This window comes from Cottoperca gobio, chromosome 12, assembly GCF_900634415.1.
Source record: "Cottoperca gobio chromosome 12, fCotGob3.1, whole genome shotgun sequence".
In the NCBI taxonomy this organism is placed as follows: domain Eukaryota; kingdom Metazoa; phylum Chordata; class Actinopteri; order Perciformes; family Bovichtidae; genus Cottoperca; species Cottoperca gobio.
Window position 1 is genome coordinate 11,487,739 of NC_041366.1, and position 27,827 is coordinate 11,515,565.

Below are 27,827 nucleotides of genomic sequence, written 5' to 3' on the forward strand. Positions count from 1 at the left end.
AACATGTGTGCATAGACACAGGCCTTGTCGCTGCCAGGTGTTTTGAGAAGGTAATTGCCAGTGTGGCAGGCCAGTGGCCAGTGGCTTAGAGGGGGAGACCTGGAGAGAAAATGAGGAGGAGTGGTGGAGTCTCTTTGCCCGAGGGGCCAGCTCAATATCTGCCGTTGTTGTTTATCCAATTCCCCTGTTTCCCTTTACACCACTTCCTATTCTTCACATAGTTCCGCTCTTTTGACCACTCTCCTCGTCCTACTTGTTCCCGTTCATGCACATTTACAATTCTCTCCATTTTTCGCTCTTTAACTACTCACTGAATCTTCATCCAACTGAGCTGTCACTGAGAGGCTGCAGCTTCACCACAATCTAATCCCCCAGCAGGTCTACTCCACTAGAGACCAACCAGTCCCATGTATTCATCTTTTCTGTCCCCTGACAGCATCCATATAGAACCCTGGATGTATGTTAGTAGAGTCGAGGTGATGAGATACTCAACACATTAGAGACGTGAGAAAGTGATAGTTCTGCAAAGTACATGGGCAGGGATACAGTCTGGTGTCTTTAGTGCGCACATGTGTACTTTCTCCTGGATTCTGCTCCATGAATGTGGAAATGGAAATTGAGGATTTTGAATCCATGGTGCACACACAGTGAAATTTAGACTCTGCACTTAACCCTTATCTAGTATTAGGAGCAGTGGGCAGCTTTCATATTATGAGTGCCCGGGGAGCAGCGTGGGGGTCCGGTGCCTTGCTGGAGGTGGTACCTCTCAAAGTACCAGTCCACACCCCATACTTGGTCCTTTCAGGGACTTGGACCAGCGACACGTACTCAGAGATGATGGGTTTTGCAGATCAAACTCAAATGCGGTAATGAGGCTCTGGCACTGTAGCGTTAATTTTGGAGGCTATTTTTAGATTAAACGATTAGCAGATCAACAGAAGATCTTTCTGCTTCTATTTTGATGATTGATTGACATGTGCTTGTTTCAGCTTCTCTGAAGTGAGGCTTTGCTGTTTATTCTCTGTTTTATTTCATTATAAACTTAATATCTTTGGGAAAACTGTTTTATTTTTGTTATTTTCTGATATTTTCTAAACAAAACAAGTAGTTGATTAATCGATAAAATAATCAGGAGATGAATTGATAATGAAAATAAACTCATTAGTTTGCAGCCTACCTAACTATTTTTAGATTTACTGTTTTAGTCAAATCTTAAGTCATCAAATATCCGCCCATTTTCTGCTACCGTGCTCCATTATTGTTATCATACATTTGAGTTTTTATTCTCAAATCTCATTTTAGTTCCATTTTCTCAACAAAAATGAATCCCAGGTTTTCTTGTTGTTTGCTTTTGTGTTTGTCTCTTTTCAAGAAAGTTGCCACCTGGTTTTTTTAATGGCTGCTGCATTTCCCCGCACCTGCTTGAACAGGCAACCTGCTGAATCTGGAAGACCTTTTGAGAAAACAACTCCTACACTCTTGTGTGAACACATGCACAGCTCTATAAATGTCATTGCTCTGGTTCGAGTGTGACCAGATGCGTCTGTGTACTGTCAGTGGTGATACTGTTGACATTTCATGTTGTGAATAGGAACGTTGTGTATCTGTTCACCTCGGCTCGCTCCGCACTGATAAAACTGGGCTGTGTTTTCATAGCAACGCAAGATACTTAGTTTATTGTTACAAAGCCCTAAGATGAGCTAAAGGTAGAAGTCACACGTATCGTTGTATCAAGCAGCAACCACCGCGTCTGAGAAGTGAGGCCAATGCGGAAGAGCCTTAAACCTGCGTTCTTTCAAAAGGCTAATTCAGTAGAAGTCTATGGGAAAATACTTCTCACCTGATTTATTACCTCAGTAAACATTGTTCTAGTTAGTTTATGGTCTCAATCGCTAGGTTCAAGTGTTCTTCAATACAGCATGATGGTCCCATTTAGAGTAAAATAGAAAATAAAGCAGTGTATGCTTTAGGGCGGAGCTACCTTGTGATTGGCAGGACGCTATCACGGTTTGGGTGTTTTGCGTGTTTTTGTCTTACAACTTTAACCCTTTCAAAATGTGTTTTCAGTTCATAAAAGGTCATTGCAACCTTCTGGTTGCCCAAAAATGTATTTTTCAGAGTTCAGTTGTAGTTTGCTCCACCCTCTTGTGTCACTTCTGGTTGCAAAAACCAAGATTGCTACAACAAAAATGCCGAACTCGAGGCTCCAAAACAGTAGTCTACAAACCAGTGTCCAGTTCTTATTTACAGTCTATTGGTTGCATTTACAATCAATTAACTTTTTGAAAATCATGAATTCATTATAAATGGCCTGGACGATCATAACAGTATTCTGAGTTATATAGAGCCTTTACATATTTTGTCAGTGTTACTTTACTGTCACGTCTGTTCACTGAAAGGAATGAAAGGCTGGAAAAGATAAGGTCAGGACCATGACAGTCACAAATTATATTGGAAAGAGCACAGTGGTCCGCCTCTCGCCAAGCACTAAATATTGTCATTTCCAGCTCTTAGTTTAGTCAGTCTCCTCGTTTCTGTCGCCCTCTCTACTGCTCTCTACTCAATCAGAAGTGCTTTACAGTAAAACACAGTATTTTCGAGTAATATGTAATAATTTTTCCTACAATTTTGTCATTGCTTATTCTGTAAGGTAGACGTAGCATTCTTCTTCAAACTAATCATGTGCATATAATATTTATTTATTGTGTGTGTGTGTGTGTGTGTGTGTGTGTGTGTGTGTGTGTGTGTGTGTGTGTGTGTGTGTGTGTGTGTGTGTGTGTGTGTGTGTGTGTGTGTGGCATAAGTGTGCTACTCAGTGTATGAAAACAAGTACATGTTTGTATTACATTTCTCTCCCTAAGACCCCTAACCCAGCTCATGAAAAATGAATGAAGGCCTGTTTGTGTTTGTGTGTGTGTCTGTATGTGTGTGTGTCCACATGTCTATCTCCACATGGGTTGATCAGCCATTCTGTCAGATCTTTTACTCATGGACATGTACTGCAACACTGCTTAGAAAACTGTGTGTGTGGGTGCAGCTTAAATGTGATGGGGTTGATGCTATTCTGTTTTCTCTTGGTTTTTAAAGTATTGTATTATTCATTTAGTTTTTTTATTAAATCAACATTTCTTCCTTTTTTTGTGCTTTTTGATGTGGAAGAGAAGATACAGCATTGCAATTTCCCCTTGACACCGTAGTTGACGCACCGATCAACCTTTCATCCTTCTCTCCCCTCTCCTCCATCCCTTTAGAAGAACAACCTCTCGTAGAGTGGTGGCCAGAGTAACAGGGGAGCACATGAGGAGCGGAAACGGCGTGACAGCAACATCCTGACCGGTAACCTTGCTTCTGCACTCCGCCCACCCGCCCAGCAACTCCACAAGCAGGGCGTCAGAAGGAAGGAAACGTGCAACCACTCCTCCTGCAGGCATGGTAATACACTCTCCGTCTGTAGGTGCTGGTGTGTGTAAATGTGATTTGTGCTCACTCGATTGCTGGTGAAGTTTCCACAAGTACAAAGGAAACACTCTGCGGACTGGAGGGTGTAAGAGTTCAAGCTGAGGACTTGTTCTAGACATGACAACAGAGTGTGTGTGTCAAAGAGAGATACCTGATAAGAGCTTGTGCAGACAGGAATGTATAGCTTTGCCTAGATGGGGAGGAACTATACAGGCTATATGTTAACATTGGGGAAAGAGGAGAAGGAGAAGACAGAAGAATAAAAGAGACAGAGGAGGCTAAGAAAATGAAGAACAATCAAAGGAAACTCAAGAAGACAGTGGTGTTTAACGAAAGGAGCAACACAATAAACCAATCAGTTTAATTACTGTTGGCTGTTTATTAGGCGTTCTAGATGTTTTTCTTATGATCTTGATCCAAAGGAATTTGTTCTCTTCCATATGTTTATATTCCTAAAGTTGGATAACTTGTAATTATCATTGGTCTACAGTTTTCTGCCAGCACAATCACACATACTGAACGAATGCATGTATGAGATGTTTTCCTTACATAATAGCACAAGCAGCATGCTACCAGAGGAAGAAGAGCTAGTGTGTTGTTTAGGAGGAGGAGAGGGCGTCTCAAAAGATCAAAGAGAGCAGCAGAGGGGGAGAATGACAAGTGGTGGCAGGGGTGGGGGGGGGGCAGATAAGACCATAAAAACATAAAATGATGGACAGAAACATGATGGATGAAAAGCGCAAAGGATATGGAAGGCAAAATGAGACGTGTGGAGTGGAGAAATGGGGGAGAGAAGGGAGGTAAAGACCTGAGAGGGAGAGAGGGGGAGAGAGACGAGGGATTGATTAATGTTCTTGGCCTGTGACAGTGGGAGCTTTTCCCCGAGGGGGGAACAGAGCAGAAGATGAATTATTAAGAACTAGAACAAGAGGAGGAAGGAGGAAACGTGAGTGGGTGGGGGGGAGGAAGAGAGTGGTTTGTAGGGGAGGGTGGAAGAATGGAGGGGGGAGGAAAGGGGGAGAAAAATGAATGAGAAAACAAGATGTTGCTGAAGGTGCTGAGGTTGGACACCGCAGAAGAGGGCACATGGTTGAGCTCATAAATAACCAAGAGTAATGAGAGTAGTGTGTGCGTGTGTGTGCGTGTGTGTGCAAACACAGTGCTGTGATTAGTCTTGAGTTATGGTGATGCAGCAAATACTGTGGATGACCTTGGCAAGGGTGTCACCGCGCAAACCACACGATACACCGAAAAGGCTTCTTTATCGACTTTCCTCTGAGCTTTCTGCATTTAATGAATACACATGCCTGCAGTGTTTCTCTGCGTCTTCATTCCCTCCCTCCCTACACACACATACACACACACACACACACACACACACACACACACACACACACACACACACTTTGATTATTTTGTATCTGTCTGGCATGTTGTATAGTTCGGTCTTTTCACATGTCATCATTAGTTCGCTGCTCAGTTCCTGGAGGAGACGCTGCAGACGGAGCGGAAAGTTTTAACAATTTTGTGGTTTCAGTTTCGCTTCTCATATTATATGGAGTGTAAAATATTCACAGCATCTGCGATGTACAATTAGTAAAAGACATAACCAAATTGCTGAAAAATTCAACGAGTTTTTGGAAGCTTTCGTCGTAACGGGGAAACATTTGACTTTCTTACTGTTCTTCGCATATGACATAAGTTTGTGTTTATTTTACTGTGTTTAGGTATTTCCCTCATGTATACATGTACTCAGTACTGTAATAGTATGCCAGCTCATCTGCTTTTAGTGGTCCGGTGATAATATTTTATAGGCAGACCATAAACCTTTAAAACTATGCCGACACATTAAAGGGGTCAAAGGGCGTTTAAAAAAATTAATAAAAACTCTTCCTTTAGTGCAAATTAGACTTGGTACTGCAGTTTGGAGAGGCTGGTTCGTAAGATTGATTGATGACAGAAGACTTGAGATGAATGTCGTCGATGCTAAAACATAACAGGCTGGTCATAGTGAAGACGGGGATGACATGTTCTACCCTGTGTTATGTTTTACATGTATTTATCGAATGTTTATCAGGACCGCTGAGAGGTCCGGCTTGACATGGACAGCTTGTTTGTTGTTTTGCCACTAGATGATTTTTCATATATATTTTGATGTACCTGTACCCTGCTATTGTGGGCATGCGTGTGTGACTGCACGCATGTGGTAATTTGAAAGACGGCACGAGGAAGAGAGAGAGAGAGCCCAATAAAACAGGATAGCGGAGTGTGTCGGCCCGGCTTGCCAAGCAGAGTGCAGATAAATCACAGGATGAATTTTTAATGCGTTCTCCCCTAGGCTGCTGGATGTTACTCAGACAGTTTTTTTTATTTGTGTGTGTTGCTTGTTCCATCACTCCGAGCCCTTTTTTTGTGATGGGTTTCTGAAGGTTTTGAATTTTCTCCTATCTTTCAACTTTACTTGGTTTCATGTTAGGCTAAAGAGGTGTGACATTTTCTCAAGCAGCCTCCTGAAATAGTTTTTTTTTTGCGTGGTATTTATGGGAAGTGATTTGTTTTTCTGGCTTTTAGTGTACTTTTGATATGAGAATGTTTTGGCCTGTGTTGTCAGTTCAAACAAACCTTTGTTGCTGCAGCTGGCTAAAAATATTTTAAAAATCCAGTTGGTCTCCCTGCATCTCCGTCTGTCGATCTCTCAGCTTTGGTGGTTTGTTTACTTGCAGAAGCTTTCTCCAACTCTCTCTCATCTTCTCTTCCTCATATCTCAATCTCTCTTCACAATACCTCGCAGTGTGTGCTGTCATCCAAGCACTCGGCATGCACTTTAGGCACATGACTTATTAAAAACAAGAGAACACAAACACCTCAGGCACACTGCGAAAGCAGACGCACACCCATTCATTACAATGTTCCTAAATAGTGCTCTAAAATAGTAGATCGATTTTTGTAGAGAAAAAAAAAGAAAAACCTCCAATCACAGCTGATACTCCAGCGAGTGTTGTCCTTGGCATTGGGTCATGTAATTTATAGCAGATGGCCACAGAGAGACAGGAAGAGACAGGCAGTGACGGAGCGGAGAATCATTGGATTCTGCAGCCTCTAAAGTGAAGTAGCCTCTATTGACAGGGTGCGTGTCTAACCACAACACCTTGAACTGAAATGCTTTTACTGCAGGGCGTTAAGCATTAGAATGACGGGGGTGGGGGGGTGGGGGTATGATGGATGGAGGTGTTGGTAGTAATGTGTGTGTAAGACACTGTGCGTAATTGATTGTATGGGTTTTGTGTGCATATGTCATTAATACTTTTCATGTTTAGTGACCAATGTGTTGGATTTTTGTCATGATATGTTCAAGGTTTCCTTGTGTTGGTGTGTGTGCACATTAGTTTACTACACAGCGAGTTGTAAATGCTGTGTAATGTGGTTATGTAACATGGGCCTGCCAGCCGGTCGGCCTCGCTGGAGCATGAAATGGAGTGTAATTGGTAAGTGTGTGGTCTAAAAGCACTATGCAACAATGGCATACGAACATACACACACACACACACACACACACACTCACTCACTCACACTCAGTGCATGGTGTGTGCTGGTGGCTTGCAGACAGATGGGATTTAACTGTTGTATGAGTGCATGTGTGTTTCTGATTCCTAGAGAGGACGAATAACAGGCAACCAATTTTTGCTTCCCTCATACGATTTTTACAGATTCTGTAATATTCATATTTGGATCATTACACGTTGTAATTGTTTTTTGGGTGTCTGCGCTTTACGGAATTAATTGGCTTTGAAGCTAGATGTTGAAATTATGCTAACACTCTGAAAACACACTTTCGGACCCGACACTGCCATGTCGAAATGTAGATCTGTGTCCAGGTTTTCATTCCAGACTGAGCTTAAATAATGTTTATCTTAAACGTTTTAATTAGTCAATAAGGATTTACATCATTACTACATATACCCATTATTAAATCCAGAAATTGTCTAAAATTAGGGCTAAATAAGGGCTTGGAGTAAATGAGGTGAGTATACTCAATTTTGTGGGACATTTTATCCTGGAACATGGTAAAGGATAATTCTGCCGTTATGTTATTTTCATTAGTTTGGCCATGGTTCAAGAATAATGATGCGCTCTCCAAGTTAATTGCTGAGATTTGGGAAAATGAGCACTGAGACTATGAGACAAAACAAACTTGCAGATTAGCCAATTTCTGACATTTTGTTTTTGCTCAAAACAAAGTGGCTCAGACAATATGTCTAAACTGTTGGCTTGCTTACAACCTGTCTGACGGTCTTAACTGCTGGTGTTTCTTGCCCCTGCACACTTTGTTGTGGAGTTGTTGTTGTGTTTTTATTTCTACAGCAAAACAGCTATGATATCCAAAGTTAAGATGAGCACGATACATTGAATTTGCAGACATAGCAACATTAACGTTGGCCCTAAAAGACACCTGAACTTAATTTTTTACTTCCATGGATCACTTTTAGGTAATGTGCCGCAATTGGACACACTCTAGTTTTGTTAATAAGTGACACTGAGGGATGTTCGGGCATCTGGATCGAGATCTATGATTGATTTTGCTCTCACTCACACATGCACACTTAAACATATTGTGTGATTGACCTCTCGGTTATTTGCCGGTCAGAGATGATCCAAGGACAACCAAGGTGTGTCAGTCTTTATTCCGAGATGCTGTTCTGTTTTTCTAAGGGAGGTGTTTCATTATTTTTAGAAGAGCGTTATGAAAAACACACAGTAAAGCATTTAGTTTTAATGCTGCCATGAAATGTCCACTTAACCTTTCTCTCAAATAGGTGTGAAACTTCAAAATCCTGCATCAGTTTCCATCTTCGCTTACTTATCATGTCACTTGTCTAAATGTCTGCAACATTATCTGGGCACACTCTGCCCTAGGGGGTCGATTCCTGTCAGTGAGTCCTCCTTAACTGCTCTGATTTACATGGTGATCAGAGCGGCTGGGCAACAACTCCCCCATGGTCGAGTAGTACCGACACACACACACACACACACACACACACACACACACACACACGGATACATGGACACTCTTCGCAATGTGGTTTATAGCTGCAGAAGCTCACATTAGCAACGGCTCATAAAATCTGCGACTGCTGGTCTGTTAAACACTGCTCTGAGAAGACACACAAGTACAAAGATACACACAGGATCGCTGTATGTAATTTAATACATACACTTTTTGCTTTAGCCAAAATATAACATTGTCTCTATAAAGAGGAGGTAAAACACCCGTTGGTGTTTTCCCAATTATTTTCACTATTTAACCGACTATTACATTTTCAATTTGTCACAAATTTGTGGAAAATGCATCAACAAATCTATCCCAGCCACAGAAATATGAAAAGTATTTACAATTATATGAAACGGAGAAAAGCAGGAACATTTTTATATTTCAGTTGCGTATTAATTAATCAAAATTGTTGTTGGTTAATTTACTGTCGATCCTCTGATCGTTGCTCTGCACTAGCACTATTGAACATTTATTGACTGCATTTATTTTGTCCTGTTGCCCCTCTGAAGGAGAAATATGTTTTGACACATGCCTCATAACACCGATGAAGATTTATTGAAAACCGCATTTAAAATCATCGATTGCCTGAAAATGTAAAATGAAGACGAGCAATTCATGGTGATCAAAATAAGACGTGACGATGTCGATTTTTATTATCGCCATATTCGTTTATAGTATCTTAATTCACTCCAGTGCCAAAGTGTTGTAGAATGATGAGTCCCAGCGGGCATGTTGAGGCTAACATTGCAGAATACTTGTGCCACACTCTACATACTGAGCTACACAGACCGTGGTGCTGCAGTTATTGTGCAGTGATTGTTCTCCGCTCTGTTAAAAGCTTTATCTCACTCACTCTGGTGGAAGAGAATGTCACCAGTTCAATTAGGAACCGGATGAAGTGGGTGTGTGTGCGCAGTTGGTCCTTGGATTTCAAGTAGATGGATATTAGTGCTCCAGCTACACTATCCATACTACAACGGAAAAAGGTCATCTCTCCTGTGTGTGTGTGTGTGTGTGTGTGTGTGTGTGTGTGTCCGTGAGCACGCCTGGTGTGTGTAGATGTAGATGTGTGTGTGTGTAATGAATAAAGGGAAATGTGGGTCTTGGAGATAAGCAGCTTTTTGAAAGCAGCACGCTCATGTTGAACTGGGTTATGTACCTCAGGCTCCCCGGCACAGTGCGAAAACGTCTAATGATTAAAAATGAACCTCATCCTTCAGATTCAGCTTGCCATGTGATGATGTAAACAATACCTTGTAATCTTAAGTGTTTCTCTCAGATATGATATCTTTATATTTCAAATGTATAAAAAATAAAGAGAGCGGAAAAGAGACAGAAGGAAGAGAAGAAAGAGATTTAAAGCCAGACAGAGATGAACTGAACTATAATGATCCAGAACATTTGAAATCAAAGCTGCACTGACTTCAGAATCCTGGTTGATATCACTCGAAAGTCAAAGATAACACGATAGTAATGCAACAAGGAAACGAGAATTAAAGTTAAGAATACAGCAGAGGTGGCGTTGCTGCTAGCCATGTAAGAATTGAGGAATTAATATTAAACAATGTGTAATGACCGACACTGTAATATATTCTTCGTCCTTCGCATGGGTATTGTCTGTCAGTAATTATAGTTACCCAGGATCATTTACATTACATGTATTGCTGTTATACATTGATAACATATTATAATTCACTCTCAATGTAATTATGCTTGCAAAGGGTTATCCCATCATGTGTTCTCTACATTGTCGCTTACGTTCCCCCGTTGTTCATTTGTACATTACACTAGTCAGTACCTAATTGTTAGATGTTGAAGTAATCTCTCACATAACAAAGCCACCCACTGAAATGCTGTGACACGTGAAAAGATATAAACAGCTGACAAAAAATTTACACAATGTTTTCATACGAGGGCACAGGAACCCATCTGGGTGGTATTAATTGCAGAGTGTGAATCACCAAAGCCTCAGTTGCACCTGCTCCTCTCTTCTCCTTCATCTCTTTACTTTTCCATTCTTCTTTGAATTCAGCCTCCCCTGCTGCAAGCATTTTATGTCCTTTTTTCCCTTTTTAAAGATTCTGTACGGTTCCCACAGCCCTCCTCTACCCCTTCTTTTTTCTGTCGTTTACCTTCCCCCCGTTTGATGCCTCCGTCCTGATCTCATCCATCCAGTGTTTTCCTTCTTATACCTCCCAGAGAGAAGAAGGGAGCAAATGAGAAAAAGCAAAGAGCTGACATAAATTCCCAGGGCCAGAATGTCTGATTGAATTAGGACAGGTGGAGAGGATGGTGGTCGAATTAATTTCTTATAGCTGCATGTACATGTGCATGTGAGCATGCATGCGTGTCAGGGTCAGTGCCATTAAATGGAAGCTGTCACTGAGACAGGGATTGATTTCTTTCCCATAAAAAAGATATATGTGCAGTCTGCATTAAAGCAACACACACAAAAAGGCATTTAAACTCACGCTTAGTGGGACAGTAAGTGTGTTTGTCTTGAATTTATTTCTGCTGTTTGGTCGTGGTGCAAGCGTGTGTGTGTGTGTGTGTGTGTGTGTGTGTGTGTGTGTGTAATCTGGGTGTGTGGTGGAGTGAAGTCAGGCCCCAACAGGAAGACCAAAGCTTGATTTGATGGATTAAAGCTCAATCTGTTGTTGAAAACCTCCCTCCAGTGGTGCCCTTGCTGTGTGTGTTTGTGTGTACAGGTGTGTGTGTCTCTCTGTTTGAGTGTTTCCAGGCAATTTTAATCAGAATGTGTACTAAATTTGATAACTAACTCCTCATTCATCTTTCCCTTTCTAGAGGTCCTTCCGTTCCTTCAGTAACGATGACCGCCACGTCATGGCGAAACACTCCACCATCTACCCCTCCTCTCAAGAGCTGGAAGCTGTGCAGACGCTGGTGTCCACTGTCGAGTGCGCTCTCAAACACGTCTCCGATTGGATGGATCAGAGCAACAGCGACGTCCACAGCCAGGTCGACAGCCAACCAGCAGACAGCACAGAGGAGGACGATCCTGGCAACGAGCCCAGCAACGAAACTGAGGATTCCAGTGACAGCTACAGGTGGGGTAGAATTGACACAATCTGCAATGTATTTTTTTTATTTGGATTAATGGATTGATCATATAGTGTGTGTATGTGTGTGTGTGTATATATATATATATATATATATATATATATATATATATATATATATATATATATATATATATATATATATATATATATATATATATATATATATATATATATATATATATATAACATGTCAGAAACTAGGAGGCGGCGTCCTCTTGCTTGTTTTGTCTGACCAAACATGAGGAATAGTTCAATGTATTGGGAAATACACACATTTTGCTTTCTGGCAGAGGGTTAGATGAACAGCAGGAGCATGTGCAGCTCCAGAGGAAATTAACTTAACTCGCCACTTCTCCACACTCCCACAGTCTCCGGGCACAGTCTCCATGGTCGGCTATCTTCATGAATCTTTTTATTAAGGGTTCACTACTTCTCATTAAGGTCTTAAATTGTCTTGTCAGATCTTATTTTGCAATCTTAACTGGCACCTTGTATTTTAATCACGCAGCTACTCGTTGAAGGTTACATAAAATGCTGATACATATTAAGATATTCTTTATTTGAAGTAGTGGTATTATGTTTGGCAAATTTGTTTTGGAAACTTACTAGTAAATATATCCACCGCCATAAGTGAAACGGGAACCGGATCCGCTCCAGAATTTGGCCCATGCTACACTCTTCCACCAAGTTTCATGAACAAGGGGCCAGGAGGTTTTCCATAATCCTGTTTACAAACAGACAAACACACCAAAAACATAACCTCGAACTAAGAGCCAAGCATAGATTTTATTGGAAAAATTTGAGGCGGGCACATTTTAAATTGTTTTGTATTTCTCTACAGTTAAAAACCACATGAGATATGAATTGTACCTGTCATTTATTTTCCCGTTTGAAAACAGAGAGCCCAGCAGTGGTGGCGTGCTGTGTGGAGTGATGAGGATTGGCCTCGTGGCCAAAGGCCTCCTGATCAAAGGCGACATGGACCTGGAGCTGGTGCTGATGTGCAGAGACAAACCCACACAGACACTGCTGGACACTGTCTGTCACAATTTACCCACACAGATAGAGGTCAGAGACACAGACCCACACATACACAGATGCATGCATACAGGCACATAATGCTGCTTCTTAGTCTCTCTCTTTGGGTTTCTTGTGCACACATTGCTAACACACACAGTTGCATCTTAGCCTTGCATGAAACCTTCAGCCATAGTCTGCCAAATGTAATCCAAGAGAGCTTTATTTGGATTGCACTTTCCTCTTCAATGTCAGAAATCAAGCTTTTTGGAAGCTCCACATTTATGAGTTTTTCCGCCTGAATTTGGCAACTCTCCCTGTTAATAAGTTAATTTGTAAGTGTAAAGAGAAGCGTTTTGTAGTGTTGGCATAAGTAGGCAAGGGACAGCAATATCGTAAAGTGAGAAGTTGAGAGGGGTTTTAGTATCTATGAGTCATGTGTGATTAATGCTCTTGTCGCTACCTCAGTGTCATGTTCCCTGATTAACAAGCCGTTGCACAGAAATACGAAACACACTGATCCCTGCAGTACACACAGAGTACAAAATAAATGCAGGCAGTACATATTTTTCTTCTTTTTTTCTTCTTCTTTGACTCTTGTATTTGTTCGCTTGTAATGTTAAATGATCTAGTATGGAACATGTATTCTACTTTTTCAGGCCTTATGTAGCGCCTAGGGATTAGAGTCCTCCTTGAAAATCTCTTACTGTAAGTCATTTGTTTGCTATACAGTATATCATGGCAGCGAGGAACTTTTGCATTCTCTAAAAACCTAAAGAAAGTAGCAATAACTTCTAACCTGGTAAAAACTCCCCAGCCTGGCCGGCTAGTGCAGAAATTACTCAATGAATAAATTCTGCCTCTGTGCCTCTTCTGTGCCTGTTCTCTTTAGCAGTTAAGTGGTGTGAGAGAGAGAACGACAAGAAGTGTGCGTGCGTGTGTGTGAGTGTGTGCTTTCTGAGTGTGTGCGCATGGAGGTAATCTCATGTCTCGGTCCAGTGACCAGAGATTCTGATTTTCTCATCTTGGCCAAATGGGATGTAGATGGGCCCTCTGCGACTCACTGCTCACCTAAGCAGTGTTAGAAACACACACACACACACACACACACACACACACACACACACACACACACACACACACACACACACACACACTTGTTTTTGTTGTTTAGGAGTATATTGCATTGATTTACATGAATGTCCTAGAAGCGTACTCTAATCTAAGCCCTAACAAGTGATGAACCTTGGGGCGTTCAGTTTGTTTTGCCTCCACATCGGACCTGAGTTCCCATAATGTGACTGGATGACAGATTCATACACACAACAAATGTAAAAAATGCAAGTACGCACACTTACACAAACGCATAGTCCTCTAGCAAATACAACAAGAGCAGCATATGTGAGGTACAACAGAAACAACTACACATTCATGCTGTGTTTTAGTTCACATCTAATGTTTATAAATATTTATATATATACATATACATGTGTGTGTGTGTGTGTTCATTTGTTTAAGTGTCTCAGTGGGCGAGACTGCAGGTCATTGTTGCAAAAGATTTTGTCGTTGTTGCGGTTGTTATCCCATTAATTCTTGTATGTAGGCGCGTGTGCCTACGTGCATGTGTACCGAGTAACAAATGTGGCCGCTGTGAATACTGACATGAATTATCATCAGCGCTGCTCAGTCCTGACCACAGAGGTCAGCAGTAATTGATTGATTCAGAATGGGGGCTGAATGGACCATAGTGTACATACAAATAGACAATTTCACAAATGAATTTGTGACACTGAGAAACAATTGAGGTAGACACGTACATAGACACACACACGATCATTACAATATCTCTAAGAGTTATAAGAGCTTATAGGAGCTTTCATAATACAAATCTTTACTGTACATCGTGTTTTTTTTTCCTAATTTCGCTTTTTTTTTCGTAGAATGCTCGAATGTCACAGCTTTCATTCAGTGCCCTTTATTCATTTGTGCTGATGTTATTGTAATGTTGGTACAAATGTGACTATTTAAAACAAGTCTGTGTTTTTGCTTCTCATGATCTGTGGACAAGCAAGTTAGGGATACTTCTCACGTTTCAGAATACTGCTTTAGTTCAGGATATCACCTGTTAGGGACTAAAATAGAACAAATATCCAGAGATACAGTATCTGCATGGACAATCAGTTTTATTTCCTCATGCACATTATCCACTTGATATTTCTCATTAATGTTGATGTTGAAGCAGCAGCAGGCTCAGATATATTTGCTTCTTTTTCATCTGCACGGAGTCATGTTGTGACCTTGGCCTCTGACCATCCAATTATGTCCGTCTGACACATGACAGAAGCTGACAGAAGAGAAATATGAGGTCACGAGTTCCTTGCCCGAGGCGGCCATCTTGGTACGGACTACGACAGAGCCCAAACTCACACTGACGATTACCCTCACCTCGCCGACCATGAGGGAAGACGAGGAGGAAGACGAGGAGGAGGAGGAAGAGGAGGAGGCGTTGGAGAATGGGGAGGAAGGACAGATGGAGGAGGAGGAGGAGGAGGAAGCGGGGGAGAAGGAGGAGAAGGAGGAGAAGGAGGAGGAAGTGGAGGATGAAAAGGAGGAGCAGGAGAAGAAGAATGGGCGAGGTAGGAACACGCCAGTTGTAGTTTTCCCCCTTTTACTCACTCCACACCGCAACACAGAATATCACTTTATATTATATTTGTAAATGTTATAGAGCTGTTTGTATTTCCCTCAAACAAGAGGTATGACGTCGTTAACTGATGCCGACACAAGACAAGACAGCTACAGGAAGCATACCAGAGCTGAAAGGCACAGGAACTGTCTGGTGTTCACTCTAATACCAATCTCCCCGTACCATCCCCCCACCTGTTTTCATGGGTAGCAGGAACTGATTATAATTGGTTGTGGGAGGTGAGACGGGGAGGCAAGGCCAGCAGGCCAGCAAAATCAATAACCGAGCAGTAGCAAGTTGCCCATCCATCCTGTGGCTCCCGTCCAACTAGACACTCGGGTCTCAGAGAGAGATGAGAAATAGCGCGGAGGTTAGCCGTACGTCACGCAAGACGGAGAGGACAGCTCGTATTTTTCTCTCAAAGAGCAATCAAGCATGCACACACAACCACACGGAGGAGTAGACATGCACACGCGTGTTGTTGTATATTGTACCCGACGGATAAAGACACCTGTCGCACTGGATATCTGAGTTGCTCAGATTTCATCAAGCCCCTGTGGCGGTTGAGTGATGTGGGCCAGTCTGTCTAACAGGGCTACATTATGAAAGGCAGAGTCTAATACTTCTGCAGATTAACACATGCATTGACAGGCACAGACACCAGAAGTGTTTTCCAATGTTAGCACCTCTTCCAGCTCTCTTAAAACTATGTCTGCTCAGAACTTTATTAGCTAACGTATTAGAGAGTCTGTAAACTATTTCTGAAAGACGCACACGCTGAAGCTCCGGCTATTTAAATTTTTCATCAGACTGAGGGAGAGGACGGCGTCGGTAACACAGAAGGAGATAAAATAAGAGCGCTAAGTGAGGCAGCGGCCAGCAGAGTGTTTGAGAGAGCAGTGGGGGGGACAAGCAAGCGAGAGGAGAAAGACCATAATGATCCGCTAGCAGTAGAGCGATTCCACATGCAGCTGAGATACACCATTATACATCTCACCGAAACACACACACACGGCCGCATGAATTCGACAGAGGAAGAGCTACGCTGCGATAATGGCCATGTAAGTTCAGGGATAAAGTGAGATAGATGTCATTGTGCTTGTACTGCTACACATTGGACACGTTTGACATTTCAACTTATTACCTCTTCAGGGAAGGATTGTCTTTTCACGGGAGAGTGATGAGGAAAATATTTACCATGCTGTGTGTTCATAGAGACCCAAAGGGCTCTTTAGTGTGTTTTATGTCACTTCCAGTAGGTCCCCGCTCACAGTAAACCCTCTTCAGAAACCCCCATGTAACCGCACTCATTCATACACAGCTGCGTTTGATTCAGCTGGCCTTGCACATCATAGATTTAGTGTTGATTCTAAAGCAGCAGAATTGGAGAGAGCTGGTAACTCAACCATCCTGGCGTGCTTGGTGGCATGAATCAAACGCTTACATATAAAAGTGCAAGAATGCTCCTCTTTTACCAACCAAGAGGCTCTGAACTAAACCCTGCCTTGATCCCTCCTCTGTGTTTGTTTGTCTGAGACTGAGTCAAACTATCTTAGATTTTTTTTTAATTTTGTTTTCAGTTCTACTTTAGGAGCGCTTGATTCTGTGTTTGCCCAGACAGGAAGTTGAATTGCTTTCTCTGCACCATTTCTCTATGAGCCTGTGAAATCAAGTGCACCTTAAGAAAAACTAAACTCCTATTTTGACTCCTGCCTGGTGCAGACTGGATCAAAATAAATGAAATCCTCCTCAAATACGTGAAGGAGAGGTTGATTTACCTTGCTGGGAACACAGTGAAATGAATGAATGTGTCCCAACAATGCCCACACACTAAATCAAACACTCCTGAGGTATTTGTTAGGTGTATGTCTGTGGGGGGGGGCTCTCCATCTCAAAAAGTTGTCTCTTCTCTTGTGACCCCGGTTGCTCTCCCTTTCACTGATTTGTCAGTGACTGGATGGATGTAAACTACTGAATCACTGTTCAATAGCGTGTGTCATTTTCAGCACATATTTATACAAGAATCCTGTATTACTATGTGCTAAAGAAGTCAACATGTGATGCAGTCCACGGATCACAGTGTTGAAAATGACACATTGTTTAAAGTGAGGACGTTTTTTTTATGAGCATTCATCACAGATCTGTGACCTGTAGAGAGTCAGCGCTTTCTACAAGGAGAGGAACAACTTTAGGGCATGAAAAGCACCTTGTATGTACCAAAAATATCCATGCATTTTGTGTGTGTATGTGTGCATTCACACACAATTTCAAGTGTGTCTACACACATTCACACGCGCACAATTCAAACACACACACTCAGACATGACGTGTGTGTGTTTTACGTTCTCTATATCGGGTTGTTATTGTTTTGTGGCAGTGTTGGGTGCTGCTGCGCAGAGAGTGGAGGCTGAGGAGGAGGAGGGGGAGGTGCTGGATAGACACAGATGTCTGTTGGCCCTGGCAGCGCTGCGACACGCCAAGTGGTTCCAGGTCGGCACCCACTCACTTCCTGTCTTCCTATCCGATGCTTATTGTAGCCTGACGATTCACCCAGAGGGCATACACTCACTGTCAGCTCATGCTGTGGTGCTTTTTATGCCCACTCAGGTTAGATTTCTGTAGAACAGATAGAATTGTGGAACAATTACTTTACTAACATTTTAATTTACATTTTAGAATGATTTCAAATGATCTTATAGTTAAAGCCAATATGGCTGATAAACGTTATGCTTGCTCAACTCATCATGGACAAACAATGCCAAATATTACATCATTACGTTTTTTGGTTGCTTTCAAATTCTCCCAATCTTCTAAAAAAAAAAGCTTATTTTCACCATCTAGGTAGATGAATGTGAGAAGAATCGTAAGGCTACAAAAGCAATGGTTTATACTTGTTTTTCTTTTTGGCTATTATGTGAACCTGCCTGCTCTGTACAGTATGTCAATGCTTCCCTTTGATTCCCCTCCCATACCCTCCCCCATCTATCTCCCAAATCACTTACCTTACTGACGACATCTTAGTTCATTTTTTTAAGATATAGACGACAAAAAAGAGATTTCTTTTTCAAATTAAGAGTAAAATATGTTTCGTAAACTAAATTCAAAATGTTAAGTGTCTTCAACGCAGGATATTCATTCTCTGTGGGGTTTTAGACGGATACAATCACTTCATTGTGTGGCTTTGTGGTGTACAGCAGGCTGTTTATCTGTATGTGTTTGCACAAATACCACACCTCCTGCACTCAATTTGTTTCTGTTTAATCTTCCTTCTTGCAACTCTTCGCCTTTCCTTCTTCTCCCCTCTCCGTCCTTCGATCTCTCTCAGGCTCGAGTGAACGGGCTCAAGTCCTGCGTTATCGTTCTCAGGATACTTAGAGACATGTGCAATAGACACTCCATCTGGGAACCTCTCAAGGGATGGGTGAGTCTTTCGCTGTAATTGAGTGTTCATCCTATGAAATGATAAGAACTTGTTCAGCCCCCTTGAACTTTCATATTTACATCATTTGCATTTGTGCGTCCATATTTTATTTCTATTGAAATTTGAAGGATTGAGCTCAAACATCTGATTTGATTGACGTACATGCTGTTCATGTTTTTCGCAAGAAATATGAATTCTGTTTAGTGAGAAAACCACTAAATATATTATGTAAACTCAACATTTAAGCAACAGACATTTATACATTTATTGAAATATTAGCGACGTCCACACACAAGTTTATTTACATATACAGTAGGTATTGTGTAAAAGGGGTCAATACTTTTTATTCTAATGTTCGTTACAGCTGCAAGTTCATCTGTGTTATTGTTTGTGTGTGTTCTTGCAGCCCTTAGAGCTTATCTGTGAAAAGGCAATTGCCACCTGCAACAGACCTCTCGGGGCTGGAGAAGCCCTGCGTCGAGTCATGGAGTGTCTCGCCTCAGGCATACTGCTACCAGGTATGGAGCCATGGTGGAGGCATGAATATACAGCTGGAAAGATTAGAGACATCAACAGAGTTTGGGTGGATGAGATCATACAGCTGCTTCTCTGAGAGAGGTCAAGACCTTGTCAATGACCCAGCAGAGCGCAGCTGTCGGAGGAAGGTCATCATTACAAGAGCATCTTAATTATGAGCTGAAGGGCTTTTATTTACAAAATGTTGTGCATACTTTGCAGAAATTCAATTCTTCAGAAGTATATGAAAGTTTCATTTTTATTTGATTTAAAACATGTAATTTGCATGTAAAAGCCAGTTATGTCGTACGAAACTGAGGCGTATTTAAGCTCCAACTTTAGAAACCACTGAGATTTATTTTAAATATGTGAAAAGAGAAAAGAGCAGTTTATATAAATGTTTGACAAAATGCAAATAAAGACTCAAATACAAACTCCTCAAGTTTAATTTACAAGGAAATAATGTGCCACGGAGCGGGGGAATATTTATTCACCTACAGTATTCAAATGTAATGCAAATGTGGCACATTTACAGCTTGAGGAGTTTTACCTTTTTAAATTCAGTGACTTAGTGAATATCTCACAGTTGAGCAGTTACATTTTCCAATAGCTCTTGTTGTCTATTTTAATTGTCAGGATTTCCATCGTCACCTATTTCATGACAGTGAAGTCTAATTAAATGTTGCTGAGCTGCAGTGACAACTGCTGACTTAATGTTTCTGTCGCTTCCCCCAGGTGGTCCAGGTTTACACGACCCCTGTGAGAAAGAGCCAACAAACACACTAACCAACATGACCGACCAGCAGGCTGAGGCCATTACCTACCGCGCACAGGTACACACACACACACACACACACACACACACACACACACACACACACACACACACACACACACGCGTCCGCTTGAACACACAGTTGTTATCACCCAGCTGCACTTGCCCTGCGCTGTCAATGTGTGGGAATCAGTAAGCAACACGCCCAGACAGAAAGAACCCACCACCAACCCAACCACACAATCTACAAACACACGCACATACACTCATACAAACACACACACACATTTTTGCGAGCGTGCATGCTCGTCTCCAGAAAGAGCTGTGTGTGGTGCTGCATTTTAATGATTGGTGTGGGAAACTATTGCCATTGCGAGACATAAATCCATCTCTGACACCACGAGGACAGTATTTGTGTGCGTGCGCTGTGGGCGTGCGTGCTCTCATGTCCTTCTTCACACACACACACACACACACACACACACACACACACACACACACACACACACACACACACACACACACACACACACACACACTCACACACACACTCTCACACACACACACACACACACACACACACACACACTCGACTGAGCAGGGCAGCCTCTGAGCCACATGGCTTAGTGAATCCTGCCGTCCATTTCCTTTGAAGGCAGCCTGAACGAGGCTGGAATGTCAATGGGGATAATTGTATTGGAGCAGATACAAGAGCAGATACAAGAGAGGGAGCTGCTCTGTCAATGAGCTACGCCGAGCCTCATGAATATCTGAGACACTCTACCTCCCTAATGGATTTGTATTAGCAGAGCCTCTGTGGCCCATTCTGGCTGTTTTTCTGATTGTTTGTGTTAATTCATGGTTGTGCACCGTAGATTTGAGAATGATAAATTAACAAGCGGTCCGTATATCTCCTGATGTTGATAATATTAAGACGGGGGAATCCAATAAACAGTAGAGTACAATGTGATGCTTTGTGTTGCAAGATAACTCAAGGTTGTAGACATTCATTAATGAACATATTTATTGCACATTTACATATTTACATGTTGCCCGTCTGCTTCTCTGTTTTGACATGACCTTCTTACGTTTGAGACGATAAATATCAGCCTGAGAAATGTATCTTGATGTCTTGTCTCGCTCAGTTTTTCAACATGAATGCATAAGCTCCTGCTTTGTACTTCATTGGCACAGCATCTTCAGATTTTGTAAAATGCTACAAACAGAATTTCAGAACAAAAGACGGCTGTAAAACTAAAATATGTGACCGCACGTCTGTACACATCTTCTATCTTGGATACATGTAGCAAACTGCAGGCATTCACTGTGTTATTCCCTAAATTAATTAAAGAGTCAAATGTTTCATATTTAACATTTAGATTTAAAGGGCCAGTCCATCGTTTTGTGCAAACTGTAAGTCTGCTGTTTGAAAAAAAGGAGGGCAGGGAAGGTCTAAAAAAAAAAAAAACACCCTATCACGTTGCATTATAGGAAATGTATGATCCAATTGTCCAATTATTCTCCCATGTGTTGCCTTCAACAGCATGCTCTCAGACTCATGGCATTCGGACAGGTCTACAAGGTGTTGGAGATGGAGCCTCTTCCCTCAAATAAACCATCGCATAAATACCCTTGGTCTGATAAAGAAGGTGCGTCTCCCTGCCTGTCTGCTCATTCCACCTCGTCCTGTGTGTTTCTGTCCTTGTGTGCCTGATTATCTGTCTGATCAGGTTTCAGTCTGTTTGTTTCCATGTTTCTCTCCGTCTCCGTTAATCTGTCCGTGTAAAAGGCTTGTCCGTTGGTCTGTCCTCCTCACATGAAGCCTACAGCATTCCTTAGTTCAGGCAGAGGGTTTTTGTATATTTGGTCAAATCCTTTCACACATGGCATGATCATTATGGATGCATTTGGTGTTTTTTTTCTCTACACACCAGCACTGACAGCACTGTCAATATTGTTGACATAGAAAAATATGATGTCTTTTTCTCAGTGTCACAGCAGAAACACGTCAGCCTTGGTGATGTTTCTGCTTTTGTTCACACTAAAGTTGGCACATTTTCAAAGCGATTTTCATGTTAAATCGACTCGAGCCTTTTAGTGCCTCATGACGCTGACATGGACAATTTCCCAGAGCATTTACAGATTAAGGTGCATGTAGGAAAGGAGCTTATATGTCTTTCTCATTGTTGACCTTTTGCTGCTCTGTTTATCTTGTCTGTGAGTTCCTCCCTTTCTTCATGTCACACTCAAGTGCCTTTTTGTGTGCGTTCATACAAACATCTCTTGTAGTCACTGATTGATGAGTAACTCTCTTTATGTTTCTCTCTGCGTCTCTCCTTCATGCTTTCTTTCCAGGCTTGGGTCTGAAGAGGCCATACGAGGATGGAGCGATGGACGACAAGGACCTCATCAAGAAGATGAAGAGGAATCTGAGGAAAGGTACGAGAAGGAAAGAAAAGAACATTGGCCGAGTGTTATTACCTGTTTCTTATGCTTTTTCTGTTCATTCCATTTATTTTAAATGTGACTTTGAAGAGAGGAGGAATAAGTATAATTACCATCTTACAAAAGTTTCATTCAGCAATTGGATTGTCTTTATTTTTATTCAAACCACTGAAAACAAAGCAGCGCAATGAGATGGAAGTAATCTGTAATCTGTAGTATTCTGTCTACAGACAAGCCCGGCGTCTCTTTCCCGTCTCTATTTTTTCCCCTGTCTGCTTTTCTCCCTTCCACCTTCCCTCATCACTTGGAGGCACATCAATAGTATTGATTGCTAACGTTTTAGTAGGCCACACAACCATCACCAGCTATTTCTCCATACGAGGAGAAGATGAACCTAATGGAGACAGAGAGGCATTTTTAGATATTGGCAAACAGAAGGAAAGTGATTGAAAGAGAGAGAAAATAGAGAAGCACCTTTTATTCATCATGATAAGTGTGCAGAAAACCTTTAGAAAAAATGTGATTTATTACATACAGTAGCCCTGAATTGGCCCAGTCTGTCCAATTCTGGCTGGATAATCGGTGCACCCTTTACAAAACCTTATTAAATCAATCCTAATATGCTCTACTTTCTACTGTAACCATACCTCCTCCATTTCTTTTGCGTTAGTCCTAGACAGTAAAGCCATCGACTCCAACCAGCCAATGAACGCCCTGATGCGGTTGAACCAGATCCGGCCGGGGCTGCAGTATCGCCTGCTGTCCCAGTCGGGCCCGGTTCACGCTCCGGTCTTCACCATGTCTGTGGATCTGGATGGAACCATTTACGAAGCATCCGGATCCTCCAAGAAGACCGCCAAGCTCCACGTCGCCGTCAAGGTAAGGAGTCAAAGCAGGTGTGTGCTATGTATGTGCAACTGACAGGAGAAGAACATCCCCTCTGATTTACGGAATACAGAACAGTGATGGTGAAAGTAATAAATAGAAAAAGAGATGGCTACCTGAAGAACCTACTAAGCTCCAGCTGCAGCCAAACCTGTGTGTGTGTGTGTGTGTGTGTGTGTGTGTGTGTGTGTGTGTGTGTGTGTGTGTGTGTGTGTGTGTGTGTGTGTGTGTGTGTGAGAGGATGGATAGAGGTGGGCAAATCCATGTAATCCCAAAGTGGTTGTGAACAAAGAGGCTCTCCAAAGCACAGAGCTGGGATAATCCCCTATCCGCTCCATTCCCATAAAAGGCTCTTTCTCCCCCTTTTCCATTCTGCTTCTCACTCACTTTCTTTCTCTCGTGTGCTCACCTTTTGATCTCCCCCCCGTCTCCCTCAGTGTCTCTCCCTCTCTTTCAATGCATTGGCTGGTTCAGCAGCTGTAACACAATCACCCATTTGGGTCAGAAAAGGTGTCATTCTTCTATTTTCTTCGGTGTTCTTATTGTTCTGGAACACTTTGCTGCTCTGTGTGCTGTCGGGGACTTACAGTAGACTCGAATGACTGTAATCTGTACCGCCAGTGTATTCTAATGGCTTTATTATAAGCATTGTGGGATTTATATTAAACTCTGTCGTGTCAGTACAAGCAATATGCCGCAGTATATTGCTTACTTGTTTGTTAAAATAGAGCCATTTGTGTCATCAACACATTTACGGATGTGATTGTGTTTCCTCTCTATGCACTGCTTTTCATTCGTATTGACCCTGATAGCAGCACTCTACCTTTTATGGCTGATGATGCCAATAAAGTCTGTTCAAAAGAGAGTCATCACACACAAAGGGACATTAATGTATTAGTGGGAATATTGCAAAAACTGTCTCATCCCATTTATTTCCACAATTTAGCAAATCAATTCTCTAAGATGTTACAGACTGCAGACATTTTCATTCAGCTAGCTAGATAGCTGTTTACACACCTCTGTGTGTTATACATCACATCTCACTAACATGTGGACAGTTAGGGATTTCAGATGTATTGGTATATGCTTTAAAGTGTTTAGGTTTTAAAACCGCTAATGGTTGGTATTTGGAATCAACCTTTGTTTCTTATTTGCTGTTTGTTTCCCCCAAAACTCCTTTTTACTTTATCATCCTCTTCGCTCTCTAGGTCCTCCAGGCGATGGGCTACCCGACAGGTTTTGACTCAGACCTGGACCCTATGAGTTCAGACGAGAAGTCGGACGGTGAGGGGAAGAGCGAGACGTCATCACACACTAGCAATAACCCAAAACACTCCACGGACAGTTCCAACGCACTGGAGGTGGGGATCGAGATACATGTGCATGAACTCATTTCAAAAGTCTGGGAAATTTAGATTTTAAGAGATTAAAATGTAGCAGTCACTCTGGTTTAAGGACATCCAAATGTTGTATCTTCCCCCTGCTTACAGTCCTGTTCTTGCTAATGCACATTTATCTTGAATAATTTATTCCCTCCCCAGGTGCGAACTCAGGGTCCTATACTGACGGCGAGTGGCAAGAACCCCGTCATGGAACTAAATGAAAAGAGACGAGGCCTCAAATACGAACTCATCTCTGAAAGTGGAGGCAGCCACGACAAACGCTTCGTTATGGAGGTGAGCGCTTCATGTACACACACTGACTGATTATCATAAAGGATATAAAACATGTACACATGTAAAAGAGTGTGGAGCCTTGTGTATATATATATATATATATATATATATATATATATATATATATATATATATATATATATATATATATGTATATGTGTGTATGTGTATGTGTATATATAATTAAAAAATATTTTTTAAATGTCCTATTTCACAAGTACACATGCACATGCACTTTTGCCAAGGGGAGACGCATACAAAGGCTTAGCCGCACACACACACACACACACACACACACACACACACACACACACACACACACACACACACACACACACACACACACATACTCAGAAACAGGCTGATCACCGGTAGTGTCAATCAGTCAGTTTGGTTCCTGTTCTCTGTGGGGTGTGTTGTTTTCCGACATGCCTGGCTGCTCCATCGCTCCGCTGATTGATTAGCAAGCCTGCTTGACAGCAGGGCATCGCTAAACAAGAGGTCCTGTTTAGCCAGACTCGCTGGCTGAGTTACTGATGACTGATAAACATATGGGTTTTGGGCATCACATTAAATATGAAACCACAGGTGCCAAAAATGTGTTCCTTTTTTGTTTAACTCATAATCTTATATACTTACTCATAATCATAAAATATGTTTTGATTATATTTTTTAATGTTTGCATGTCAGGTGGAGGTGGATGGACAGAAGTTCCGTGGGGCAGGCCCCAACAAAAAGGTAGCAAAGGCCAGTGCTGCTCTAGCAGCTCTGGAAAAACTCTTCTCTGGTCCAAACGCAGCTGCAAACAAGAAAAAGAAGATATTGACTCAGGTAGGGAGACACACACACACACACACACACACACACACACACACACACACACACACACACACACAAATATACAGTACATACCAGACACACAGGGTGTTGTTTCAGTCTGGGGCATTTACAGTACACACAGAATGAAAAATATAATCAAAGTAATCTGTTACTCTCTTCCTTGAGAGACAAACTGACTAGTGCAGCTTTAAAGATGATAAAGTGTAAACGTCTTTTGTGATCCGTGGGACAATCTTTCGGCTTTGGTCACCCATCAGTAATCGGTGGCACTGCGTTTAGCAAAGGTCTCATCAGATCAGACCGTTATCAGATCACCATTCTTCCACCTGTTTTATTAACGAGCCTGTGTGCCAGAGGATGTGTGAACAATGAGGCTCATGAAACATACTTACATATAATGTGCCTGTGTCCAGACTAAAGGAGCCCTGGCGGCGGCGGCGGCAGCCTCAGCAGTAGCAGCTCAGGTAGCCAGAGGAAGAGGAAGAGCAGCCCTCGCGAGATCAGCCTTCGTCAATGCAGCCGCACCTGGATATGTGACGCCAGGTAGTGAGATGATATGTGAGATATGAAATTAGTTATTTGTACAACTGATGTGTTCTTTGATGCAGTGTACCATATATACTGTTTACTGTGTGTGTGTGTGTGTGTGTGTGTGTGTGTGTGTGTGTGTGTGTGTGTGTGTGTGTGTGTGTGTGTGTGTGTGTGTGTGTGTGTGTGTGAATGAGTAAATGTACCATATGTTGATCTTGTTAGGAACTTGTGTTAACTTCCGCTCATGTATCCTACCTTGAACCCACAGCTGTCTGCTAGAGTGCAGGAAACACTCATCTAAACTTACTGAAGATGTTGAAAAATGCAGCCTGGTATTTAACAAGTATGCAATTGAATTAGACCCTGTAACCTCTTCCCCAACAGGCTTTGGGACACCGTATGGCTACAGCCCTGCTGCAGCAGCTGCTCCTGCATATGGTACGTGCTTCTTGTTTGTTTTCCCTGTCAACTCATTTCACCGTCTATAACCTTCTTCCACCTTCTCTCCTCTCTTAACCATTCGGTTCCTTTCTAACCCAACGTAGAATAACTGCTAACTACTAGTGGGTTTATTAATCATTCAGTAGGTTTATGTACTTCCAAACATTCTTCTCGACTTCCTTTCGCTTCAATTTCTCCCCTTTTCTCAAAATAATCTTCTAATCCAAGTTGTGGGGTTTGAGTTTCAGTCCCAATTAAACAAAGTTCAAACTGTTGGCTCTTTGTCACGTGCTTCAGGGAAATCTATCGGTACTTTGGCTTATTGACCGCTCATCAGTTGTTTGTTAATCTGCTTGTTGCCACTCGCTTCCTCATCTTGTACGGTTGGATCACTCCTCTCTCAGTAAGGAGCTGCCGTCAGTTTCAAGCTTTTATCCCAGAAAGTGATCATGACGCACACACACAGCTGCACTTCCTGAATAAAAAGAGTAGAAAAGAGTAGAAAGCTGTATGACAAAACATCCACCTCTAACTCATTCTACAAGCTTCCCTGGACTGATAATAACCCAGACACACTGCCTTTGCTGCCGTCTTCTTCATTTCTGTTGAGATTAGCAGAACGCATGGTGTGAGTTCCTCACTTTACCCGCTGTTATTTAAGACTGGGGGGCTGGCAGGTCTGCTCCTGTCATGTTACTGCTGCTAAGTGGGCACTGGGCTCTCCCACACACACACACATGCATAGCCTAAAATGTATACTAGTCGTTGGCCTTTAACAGCATAGGTATTGGTGCACAATTCACGTCCCTCTGTCACACGCAGTCACATTTACCTGGACAGACTCAGCCTTGTGTAGTGTGTGCACACATCGGGAGGCCTCTCTGTCCATCCTACAGCTTTGAGTTTGAATGGGACTTATGTGCTAGGAGAAACTGATCTGGGGCCCCATGCAGACCTCAAGCACCCCCCTGAGATCCCAACAGCCCTAAACATGAAGTGCGC

The 27,827-nt window shown here is 42.2% G+C and overlaps 1 protein-coding gene across 1 annotated transcript in view; it reads left to right on the plus strand.

The window, feature by feature from the left end:
• Positions 1-27,827, plus strand: part of strbp (spermatid perinuclear RNA binding protein) — a 70,518-nt gene that overhangs the window by 40,509 nt on the left and 2,182 nt on the right. The window contains exons 3-18 of the mRNA XM_029444305.1: positions 3,252-3,432; positions 11,315-11,577; positions 12,492-12,660; positions 14,951-15,245; positions 17,673-17,785; positions 18,621-18,716; positions 19,123-19,234; positions 19,968-20,065; positions 21,551-21,656; positions 22,363-22,446; positions 23,123-23,331; positions 24,546-24,698; positions 24,879-25,013; positions 25,704-25,844; positions 26,267-26,396; positions 26,769-26,822. Coding sequence (XP_029300165.1) covers positions 3,430-3,432; positions 11,315-11,577; positions 12,492-12,660; positions 14,951-15,245; positions 17,673-17,785; positions 18,621-18,716; positions 19,123-19,234; positions 19,968-20,065; positions 21,551-21,656; positions 22,363-22,446; positions 23,123-23,331; positions 24,546-24,698; positions 24,879-25,013; positions 25,704-25,844; positions 26,267-26,396; positions 26,769-26,822 — 2,161 coding nt within the window. The 5' untranslated portion in view covers positions 3,252-3,429. The remainder of the gene's footprint in view (positions 1-3,251; positions 3,433-11,314; positions 11,578-12,491; positions 12,661-14,950; positions 15,246-17,672; positions 17,786-18,620; positions 18,717-19,122; positions 19,235-19,967; positions 20,066-21,550; positions 21,657-22,362; positions 22,447-23,122; positions 23,332-24,545; positions 24,699-24,878; positions 25,014-25,703; positions 25,845-26,266; positions 26,397-26,768; positions 26,823-27,827) is intronic.